This window comes from Aegilops tauschii, chromosome 1 (assembly GCF_002575655.3).
Source record: "Aegilops tauschii subsp. strangulata cultivar AL8/78 chromosome 1, Aet v6.0, whole genome shotgun sequence".
NCBI lineage: Eukaryota > Viridiplantae > Streptophyta > Magnoliopsida > Poales > Poaceae > Aegilops > Aegilops tauschii.
In genome coordinates, this window is record NC_053035.3 from 137,581,231 (window position 1) to 137,592,511 (window position 11,281).

The 11,281-nt window shown below is 43.8% G+C and overlaps 1 protein-coding gene across 2 annotated transcripts; it reads left to right on the top strand.

Annotated features, from left to right (window-relative positions):
• Positions 1-3,895: 3,895 nt before the first annotated feature.
• Positions 3,896-11,015, top strand: LOC109752792 (probable serine/threonine-protein kinase PBL7). 2 transcript variants are annotated; one of them, XM_040400500.3, is made up of 5 exons: positions 3,896-4,507; positions 5,057-5,192; positions 9,312-9,582; positions 9,783-9,915; positions 10,276-11,015. In XM_040400500.3, the coding sequence occupies exons 1-5, from the start codon at positions 4,031-4,033 to the stop codon at positions 10,516-10,518; spliced, it is 1,260 nt and encodes a 419-aa protein (XP_040256434.1). In that variant the 5' UTR covers positions 3,896-4,030; the 3' UTR covers positions 10,519-11,015. The 2 variants fall into 2 exon arrangements, with proteins under 2 accessions (XP_040256434.1, XP_020167285.1); XM_020311696.4 differs by having other exon boundaries at positions 3,898-4,507; positions 9,324-9,582.
• Positions 11,016-11,281: the final 266 nt, after the last annotated feature.

The window sequence follows — 11,281 nt, forward strand, 5'->3', positions numbered from 1 at the left end:
CCATTTGACCACCTACCACCTACACTTGCCTTGGGTTTTCGCGAGCCCGAGGGTCATCTTTATTTTAGACCCCCACGGGCCAGTGCTCCTTCGAGTGTTGGTTCGAACCGAGCTGCCAGCGGGGCCACCTTGGGGAAACTTGAGGACTGGTTTTACTCGTAGCTAGTCTCATCCGGTGTTGCCCTGAGAACGAGATATGTGCAGCTCCTATCGGGATTTGTCGGCACATCGGGCGGCTTTGCTGATCTTGTTTTACCATTGTCGAAATGTCTTGTAAACCGGGATTCCGAGGCTGATCGGGTTTTTCCGGGAGAAGGTTTATCCTTCGTTGACCGTGAGAGCTTATAATGGGGTAAGTTTGGGACAACCCTGCAGGGTATTATCTTTCGAAAGCCGTGCCCGTGGTTATGAGGCAGATGGGAATTTGTTAATGTCCGGTTGTAGAGAACTTGTCACTTGACCCAATTAAAATACATAAATCGTGTGTGTAGCCGTGATGGTCTCTTCTCGGCGGAGTCCGGGAAGTGAACACGGTTTGAGTTATGCATGAACGTAAGTAGTTTCAGGATCACTTCTTGATCATTTCTAGCTTCGCGACCGTTGCATTGCCTCTCTTCTCGCTCTCATTTACGTATGTTAGCCACCATATATGCTTAGCGCCTACTGCAGCTCCACCTTTACACCATCCTTTCCTATTAAGCTTAAATAGTCTTGATCTCGCGGGTGTGAGATTGCTGAGTCCTCGTGACTCACAGATTCTACCAAAACAGTTGCAGGTGCCGACGATGCCAGTGCAGATGATGCAGCCGAGCTCAAGTGGGAGTTCGACGAGGAACGTGGCCGTTATTATGTTTCTTTTCCTGATGATCAGTAGTGGAGCCCAGTTGGGACGATCGGAGATCTAGCATTTGGGGTTATCTTATTTTCATTTGGATTTGACCGTAGTCGGTCTATGTGTGGATTTTGGATGATGTATGAATTATATTTATGTATTGTGTGAAGTGGCGATTGTAAGCCAACTCTCGTTATCCCATTCTTGTTCATTACATGGGATTGTGTGAAGATGACCCTTCTTGCGACAAAACCACAATGCGGTTATGCCTCTAAGTCGTGCCTCGACACGTGGGAGATATAGCCGCATCGTGGGCGTTACAGCTTTGCTTTATATAAGAGTTCATCCAGGCTTATCCTTTGCTATAAAAAGGATTTGGCCACCTTCCTGCACTTTTGTTACACTTGTTACTTTTTACCCGTTACGAAATATCTTGTTACCAAACTATTTGTTACCGATAATTTCAGTGCTTGCAGAAAATACTTTGCTGAAAACCGCTTGTCATTTCCTTCTGCTCCTCGTTGGGTTCGACACTTACTTATCGAAAGGACTACGATTGATCCCCTATACCTGTGGGTCATCAGGCACATTCTGATGGCTCTCCTCAATGAGGAAGAGGGGGTGGAGGGGTATATATAGCCTCCACACAAAATCCAACCGTTACACACTTTTGACCCATCTCGGTGGCACCGATCTGTGCAAAAATATGAACGTTAGGAATCTCGGTGGGACCGACGGGAACAACTCGATTGGACCAATGTGCTAGGGCTTAGGGCAAACCTCATCTCGGTGGCACCGATTGCATCAACTCGGTGAGACCGAAGTGAAGCAACAAGGCAACAGAGAATGAGTCAAGCCAACTTGGCGAGACTAATTGCAACTTCTCGGTGAGACCAAAATGATTGCAACAAGTCACAGAGCGCTAGCAAGGCCATCTCGGTGGGACCGAGATCCATATCGGTGCGACCAAATTGTTAGGGTTTTTGGTTGTGGCTAAGTCCAGATGAACTCAGTGGCTCCGGATGAGAAGTATCGGTGAGGCCGAGTTGGGAATTAGGGTTTGGACATATTTGAATGGAGAAAGTGGTTGGGGATTTTGGAGCAATGTCACTAAGCACTTGAGCAACAAGATCATTAAGCAACACCACCTCATCCTCTTTTAATAGTATAGGCTTTCCTATGAACTCAATGTGATCTTGGATCACTTAAACAAAAAAGTAGAGTCTTGGGCTTTTGCCAATCCTTATCCTTATCATTTTGAGGGGTCCACATCTGTAGTCCATGCCATGCCAATCATTGAACATCCTGAAATATTTATCTTGAATGGTCATTAGTTTAATGAGATATATGTTGTTATGAATTACCAAAACCACCCGGTGATTAGTTGCACTTTCAGGTCGGACTGCTGATAACCCACAAGTATAGGGGATCAGTTGTAGCCTTTTCGGTAAATAAGAGTGTCAAACCTAATAAGGAGTTAAAGGTAGAATTAATATTCTCTCAAGTTCTATCACCACTAATACAACTGTACGCACACTTAATGGTTTCTTTACCTAGAACATGAAGTAAAACTAGTTTGCGGGAATAAAAAGATAGCTTTGCGAGATAATAAAGAGTTAGCTGTTGTTTAAATTTAAATAAATGTACAATAAAGAAGAAAGTTTTGGAGAACAATGAAAAAAGGATTGTCCCTAGGCAATTAGATATGAGGGAGAGACCTAAGCTAACATAGTTTCCATACTTGGATCATATGTTCTTATGATTAGAACTCTAGCAAGCATCCACAACTACCTTTCCTTCCGTAAAAAAACTACCTAAGATTCATTAAGGTAAAACCTAACCATGGCATTAAGTCAAAAGTCCACTTTAACCTCATATGCAACAACTCACGAACTTGGGTTTAGCCTTCAGTCACTCCCGCATCCCATGATAAGCAAATCATTAACATATTGCAGCCCCCTATAGCAGGAATCCCACACGCTTGCATGACACGGCGGGCACCATAGGACAGCACCATAATAACATAAAACTCATATCAACCATACCATGCCGCAATTAACCCATAGGACAAAAAGAAACTACTCAAACATAATAGAGGTGCAACACATCATTAGATAATACTCAAACCCTGTTCAAGTAGAGATTACAATGGGGTGAGAGAGGATACACCGCCGCACGGAGAGGCAGAAAGTTGTTGATAACGGCCGCGAAGTTGTTGGAGTAGATTGCCGCCACGATGGTTCCCCCGGCGGCCCTCCAACGCCACCGGGACAGAGGGGGGAGACGCCCACTCCTCCTTCTTCTTGCTTGGACTCCCCCCTAGATGAGAGAAGGGTTCCCGCTCTGGTCCTTGGCGTCCATGCCCCCCGGAGGGCGGGAGCTGCTCCGAGATTGGATCTCTCCTCTTTTCTCTAGGGTTTCTTCTGTGTTCAGTTCCGTTTTTCTGGTCGAACATTGTTTCTTAAATAGCCGGAGTTTCGTAACTCCGATCAGGCTGAAATTTTCACACTACTTTTTTTTAATCATAATTAGCTTCCTTGCGACCGAATGAGAGCTCCAACCGACTTACGGTTGAGCCACAAGCCAGCTCCCCACGCCCTGGGGGGTAGGCACGCCCTAGTGTCTTGTGAGGCCCATATTGCTTTGATTCTTGCGCCATACATTTAGATATATTCAGTAAAAATCCATGTAAATTTTCAGGTCATTACGGCTCCGTGAAGTTTTACCTAAAAACCCCCAAAACAATAGAAAACGGAAACTGGCCTTTAGTATTGGGTTAAATAGGTTAGTCCAAATAGAAATAAAATAAATTGTTGTCAAGAAATATGTAAAAGTGGTATGATGCAAGAATGAAACAATAAAAAATTATAGATTGACGCATATAATCCCATGTTTTCCCTTTGTTTCAATTTTTTTCAAAAAAGTCCCTGTTTTCCCTCAAAGAATAAATATAGCGCAAAGGTAAGGAGAGCTCTCTCTCACTGGCTATATGGCCCCACCATTTCCCACTGTCTCAAACCTCGGTTTCCGCGCATAAAGAAAAGGAGAGCTTTCCGCCGCCACGCAGCTCCACTCCAGCCTCCATTCCGCTCCGCCACTCCCAAACCCCCCAAAACCCTCGTCGACCTCCCCAAATCACCACTCCCCTTCTCCCCAACCCCTCAGACCTAGGGTTCCTTCCGGCGAGCCCCCGCGCCAATGTCGAGCGGCGGCGACGATTACAAGCGCGAGGAGTCGGTGGCGCTCATTGTCATCGTCTCCCTCGCTGCGCTCTCGCTCCTCTCTCTCATCGCCGCCTTTGCCTACTACTGCTACATCACCCGCAAGGTCTCCCGCCGCCTCAACTCGCACCCACTCCCCAAGCGCTCCTCCTCCCCTCCCCCGCTGCCCCTGCCGGCTCCCGTGGTCCCGACGCAGGGGAAGGAGAGCCCGTCCAGCAACTCCGCCAGCGACGGGGCCGCGGTTGGGGCGCTGGTGGTCGGCGCCGAGAGGGGCGTGCAGGTGTTCGGCTACAGGCAACTGCACGCGGCGACGGGCGGCTTCGGGCGGGCGCATATGGTGGGGCAGGGGAGCTTCGGGGCCGTCTACCGCGGGCTGCTCCCCGACGGGAGGAAGGTCGCGGTCAAGCTCATGGACCGCCCCGGGAAGCAGGGCGAGGAGGAGTTTGAGATGGAGGTGAGCTGGTCTGGGCCGTAACGTTGTAGTAGTACGAATTGTGCATTTCGAGTACCTAGTGCCAATGGTAAATGCTGGTTCTTCAGTGGCCATTCCACCACGGCCAAGTTTGTGCGGTCTGAATGGAGAAATCACGGTGTTTGCTGAGGGGAAATGGGGTCGCTGTGGGGTTTATTTTGGCTTGCCCTTTGTGAAAGACATTTATGAATCATATGGTGGTGAAGGACAGATGTTTTTGAGTTCAGCTAGATTGTTGGAGATTTTGGGTGTCATTTTTCTGGAAGTTTTCAGGCTTTCAGCTATTTGTTGGTTCCTTAGTTGTATTGGCTTCAAATCAGATTTTGTTTACGGAATCAAACCAGATATATGAAGAGCTTAGTCAGAAGGCTTGACTGCTTGTAGTCTTGACTATATGTCAGGTTGTAATATTTTGAATTTTAGCTAGAGGTTGGTGCTATTTGACTTACTAAATCCTTATCAATTAATTAGTTGTGTGGCTGGTAAATTTGGAAATTTGGTGATGTTTATTCTGATGTGATCTTTATGTAGGTTGAGCTGTTGAGTCGGCTTCGATCATCTTATTTGTTGGGCTTGATTGGCCATTGCTCAGAGGGTGGACACCGGCTACTGGTGTATGAGTTCATGGCCAATGGCTGTCTCCAGGAGCATCTTTACCCAAATGGAGGTATGACCATCTTTATTACATCAAATATGTATGTGCTTTGATGTGCACAGATCATGAAAGGTGTTTGACATTGTTACTCAAGTCCCACGACGCTGAAACACCAGAGTATGGGTCTTATTTGGGCGGGATCTATATCCCTAGTGTTAGTTTGCATTGGCTTTGGTTGGCATAATCTTCGAATTCCAGAGCTAGTACATGTAGGGACCTAACTGAGTTCATTGGTTCAAGGATTAATACTGGCAGTATTAGGTTGGGAATGTTTTGTTGTGATGCATGTCCAGAACCCCGTGTACTAGTTGGAGGAGGAAAGAAATAGACAATTAGACATAACAATTTCGCCTTCCTGTAGAAGCAAAGATTATATGTGACTACAAGGAGGGGAAGTAGCATTAAACAACAAAAGGTGAATTGTCTAAGTTTGATTTATATGACTTTTCAGCATTTGACAAATGTTATGGGAAGTTGAATATTTTTATGTAAATAGTCCACTTTACAACCTTCAACTCTTGCTGAAATTCACATTATTACCTTCAACTCTTAAATGGATTATTTTTAACCTCCAACTACCAAAGCTATTCCTTTACAACCTTGGTCCAGTCTCAGGTGGTTTCGCCTTAATATGATGCCATGTAACAGACAACCTGGACAACTCATCCACGTCATCAGACTGCCATGTCAGCTAACTGCATAAAGAACTTATTCGCCTTGCTATTCAGGCTGCTATTTAGAGAAAAATAGGTATTTAATGCAATTTTCTCATGCCGCAGTCCACTGGTGTGGATAAGCAGTCCAGGCTGTCCTCCACATGGCATCTGAGTCAGCACGAAACCATCTGAGTCGGGACCGAGGTTGTGGAGTTCGCAGATTTCATCGTTAGGGGTTAAAAAAACGATTTAGGAGTTTAAGGTTGTAAAGTGAACTTCAGTAAGAGTTGAAGGTTGTAAAGTAGATTTTTTTTTCTATTTATATTATGACCAGAGGTTATGGCAATACTCCTTTAGTATCATTGTAATCGTTTGATGCTTGAATGTGTGGCAATACTCCACCGAGCCTTTGTGAGGAATAGAGTTGGTACATTATCGGGGCTATTTGGTTTTCAGGAACACCAATCCATCATGGTTTGGTTGGTCTATCATGGTTGATCCCTTGAAATTGGTGGCATGACCTAATCACACATTTATAACTAAAGCTATGTAGTTAGATGTGGTAATGGATGGACCAACCATTCTCAAACCAAACAAGGGGCTAGGAATTTTTTTTAGAAGACAATGGAAGCGTCTATTACCCCCGACTTCTGCATCATAGATGCATGCAGCCAAACTTATTAAAATGTTTATTACATCAAGAAAAATGATCTCAACCAAAAAGTTTGAGACCAAAAGATCCAGATAATAACTCAGCAAGCAAGACTACTCTATAAACTAAGAAATCTGTCACTGACACGTCATCCAAATCGGGACATAAGTTCTGTGGTAATCCATTCGAGCCACTTGGCGCCAACCTCTATCGAATCCTTGCACTGCTCCTTTTGTAATAATGCCCATGATCTCAACCAATTGGTGCATGAGTAGCACCTGCATAGAAGAGAACTTTTTTTTTGTCAAAAAGAACATCATTCCTGCATAGCCAAACAGACCAAAATAACACTGCGCCCCCCACAAAAAAGAGTGTTTTCATGACTTATCACCCCCCCCCGCGCGCGCGCGCGCGGCAACCATGACCCAAAATTACGAGAAAACCACAAGGTGGTGTGATGTTAAAAAGCCGAACTACACAGCACAACACACTTAGCCACTGCACAATCAAAGAAAAGGTGTTGGATAATTTCCTGCAAAAGCTACAACGTGTGTCCGCCTGCCACTAATGCTTTATTAAATTATCCTTAGAGCATGGTTAATAGTATAGCCAGCTGATGGCTATAAGCCAGTGCCATGTCATCTACAGCTCATCTTATAGCCAACATGTACAATAGTAGATCAAAAGAGTGTACTATTTTTTTATTATGTGGCCCATCTTTCATTCTCACAAAGTGCCTAGGAGCACATGCTAGAGCTGGCTCTTCACGAAGAGCCCGCTTACCTTCTCTCTCCTCTTCTCTTTCCTCCAACTAAGCAGAAATATACTAGTTTATTCCTTATAGCCCGCTGACTCAGCTCTATTATACTTGCTCTTAGTAAGGACTACGCTCGTGCATAAATACCACAGGAACAGTTTAATTTTAAGAGGCAGTTTGAGACGCCATAACCATTTTGATCTACATCTGACTCGCTTATCCATTAAAGCCGAGTACATGGAGTGCACAGAAAACACTTGTGTGGTCTGAAGATCCCACCTAAACAAGTCTTGTCCCTGAGTTATTGAAGCTCCACTACTTTGAGGACGATCTCATTCCAATCAATTAAATGCTGTCCAATGAGTGAATGTCGAAAATCAACCAAAGTATTCTAAACCCGAACACAGCGTCTACGGTGGCATCCTTATGACGGACAATATTAAATAATCTTGGGTACATAGCTGATAAGGGCATGTCCCCGATCCATTTATGTTCCCATAAACACACTGGCTCCCCATTCTCTACCTTAAACGATGCAAATTGTGAAAAAACTTTCTTCACCATCATTAGTCTCTTCCATAAGTGTGAGTCCGTTGGCTTGGCTTCAACCGAAGTAAGTGGTTTGTGTCCCAAATATTTGTTTCGCAATAGCGATTGCCAAACACCGTCCTCGGTTAACAACTTGAATATCCATTTACTCAAAAGACACCTAGGATTGCATGACAATTCACCATCCGGTTCCTCAAACCAAACAGTTCATAATACCTAACTGTTAAACCTAGATAATCATCTACTTCAAAGTTTCAGTCTGAAATAAAATCAATCATATTTTCAAATTATGAAGATTAAGAACAAAGATATATCTAGTTCCCAACATACATGCTGTCATTTGATGCCCCAACCAATTAATCGTTGTTTCTGTCTCTAGGTTGTTGATTAATTGGTAAATGTAATGGATCTCAGCAAGGTTAGTAGGTACCTCACGAATTTGAGTATAGGTACAATGTTGGTAGTGTCACGCCTTCTGTAGTGCACACATAGCATTTATTCATGAGGTCCTATACCCCCCAGAAATTATTCATGCAGCTTCTTAACTAAATTGGAGCCATTTACATGTTACAAGATGAGATTAAGTGTACTATCTAATATCAATGCTATTGGCTTGGTATTGTTGTGAAAGAAAACATGCTTACCGTCTGCTGGTGTCAGTTTATTTATTAGTAGAAGAGAGTAGGAACTACTAGTGAAACAAATAGGTTTCACGGCCAACTTCTTTCTTCAAGATAAGAACTTGCTTGTCCTATCGTGTAGCTTGCATCTTTAATCAGGAAAGAATGGACCGTGTCCTGAATAAAAAACCATTTCTTAGAAAATTGTGAAGTTGTTTATCTTGTGTTTGGTTTGGGACTGATGCCATTCTGTCAAATGAGCTTTCCAGTTTAGTCAAATCATTTAGCATTTTGTATATGGACTTTATTGAGGTGCCTTTTGAAGGTAAATTAGCATTTTCAGAAGACATTTGTAAGTTTCTACATATGGCGTGTTATCAACTTAGGATAATTCTTGATATTATAATTTAGAAATATGCAAGGCAAAATGTACTACCAGGCACACACACAGATGCACCAGTCCCTGATTTGCCACTGAATACTTTCCTGTTCCTTCCTTGCCACCAGATTTATATTTTCTTCCCTCCATGCCAGCAATGGTCACCATGTTGCCCCCGTGCGATGGTACTTATTTATACACCCTATAACTCAAGGTCATAATGGTCAGATAGATGTCATAGAATAGAAGGGAGGAATGAAATGAAAACTGGTGGCTTGGAAGGAACAAAGGACTTGTCCATTGGTAATCAGGAGCTTGAGAGTTATTCGTGGCATAGGAGGAATTTTCTCTATATCGTACGCTCTTGCTTTGTTAGTATGCGTTGGCACTCTTTTATGCATGCGTCTAGTTGGCAGTTTCTGAAATGACATTTTTTAAGATTGACATGGAAATGTTAATGTAGTGGATAAAGTATTAATCGACAAGCCTGTTCTTATCATCGACTGACAATGTTAAAGCTATCAATGTAGGTTCCTGTGGCGGCATCTCAAAATTGGACTGGCCGACACGAATGAGAATAGCTCTTGAAGCAGCAAAAGGTCTGGAGTATCTCCACGAGCGTGTTACTCCACCTGTTATACACAGGGACTTCAAGAGCAGCAACATTCTCTTGGACAAGGACTTCCATGCAAGAGTCTCAGACTTCGGTTTGGCCAAGCTTGGGTCTGATAGAGCTGGTGGTCATGTGTCAACTCGAGTTTTAGGCACGCAGGGCTATGTGGCACCAGAGTAAGACTAGATACCTTTGATTTGCTTCGGAAAAGAAATTACTTTGATTTGCAGTCCTTATGTTAACTTTTTTCTCTCTCGAGCATGCAAAGTCCATCGTGCAAGAACTTAAATTTGATACTGACATGTGCAATACCTTTTTCGTGTTTTACTCGACCGACTATTATGTCTAATATTGTGCACCTGCTGGAAATCTGTAGATATGCATTAACTGGGCATTTGACAACCAAATCAGATGTGTACAGTTATGGGGTTGTGCTTCTGGAATTGCTTACTGGCAGGGTACCAGTTGATATGAAGAGGCCTCCTGGGGAAGGTGTTCTAGTTAACTGGGTAAGCAACCAAGCATAACATTAGCTGAAAAATTGAGTTTCTAATTGTTGTGGCCTTAATTTCAATTTTGTTTCTGCAATTTTGAAGCATAATGTTAATTGAATAATGTATAGAACTATAGATACTATAGTCTACATAAATAAAAGTGTATTTCTCTGAAAATATGTACATGCACTCTGATTATGTAATTTCAGCTGCGCTATGATGTTGATGTGCTTGTTAGTCACGACATCACTTTTCTTAATTTGGATCCATCTTCCTCTTATTGTTCTTGGTAGTAAAAGGTCATGGTTTCATGAATTTTTTCTCCATGTCTGAACTTTGCATACACCTAACCCTTCACTTGTTGCATTGATGCAGGCATTACCTATGCTCACTGATCGAGAAAAGGTTGTCCAGATCCTGGATCCATCACTGGAAGGTCAATATTCATTGAAAGATGCTGTTCAAGTGGCTGCTATCGCTGCCATGTGCGTTCAACCGGAGGCTGACTATAGGCCACTGATGGCCGACGTCGTCCAATCGTTGGTTCCACTTGTCAAGAATCGTTCCAGTTCCAAACCGTGCAACCCAAATGCCCAAGCATCAAGGCCACTCGACTAGGAAACCGAGTGTGACGGCTATTTTTCTGGGATTTCTATCCAGAAACTAACAGTGGGCAGTGGTTGCTGAGATGATGCGATCTGTATGCTTCTTTATTACTGTACATGATATCTTCCACTTCTGGTGGCGTTCTCGTTCTGGAAGGTGCCTGGTAAGCAGGTAGGTTTATAATTTAAGCATGGATTCAGTCTGATGGTCCCGAAAACTAGTTTTGAGTTTGAAGGGAAGTTCTCAAGTCATGTGCCGGTAATGATGATGTTAGGTGGCGGGAAGTTCATCACAGTGTTGTTATGGGCTGGCGAAATTTCCATGTGATGTTTATTTTTATTTTATTTTGGCTTGACAAGTGTGTTAGGTGTCTCGGAAGCATGTTACTCAATGTCTAAACTCCTAGGCTAAGAACACTGATCTCGGTGATGACGCGTAGTAGTGCTTCCGCTGTGTTCTGTATGTGTAATGTATAGTAGGTTTCTGGAACTCATACCGTTGAGCTGTTATATACTGGGACATCCCTCTGCGCCGGTCAAGTGCTAGATCGGTGGGCGAGCTGTCAGATCAAAAGCACATCAACGCCTAGGATCGCTCGTTCCTCCTCATCCACCTCTCTACAACACATGGCCCACGAGCGAGGAAAGAAAAATACTCACATGCCTCCTGCCGTGTAGTAGATGCTTGTTGACGGTGCTGCTCGCCCCTCTCTGTGAAGCACTATGGTCGTGGCCTTGTGTGGCTCGTCCTTGGAGGTGAGCCCATGGGACTCCAG

What these genes read in the sequence shown, in the direction of transcription:
- LOC109752792 (XM_040400500.3), top strand. Translation starts at nt 4,031, where the DNA reads ATGTCGAGCGGCGGCGACGATTACAAGCGCGAGGAGTCGGTGGCGCTC. An exon ending in GCATCTTTACCCAAATGGAG is followed by an intron (nt 5,193 to 9,311) that starts GTATGACCATCT and finishes ACAATGTTAAAG; the next exon opens with CTATCAATGTAGGTTCCTGT. An exon ending in AAGGTGTTCTAGTTAACTGG is followed by an intron (nt 9,916 to 10,275) that starts GTAAGCAACCAA and finishes GCATTGATGCAG; the next exon opens with GCATTACCTATGCTCACTGA.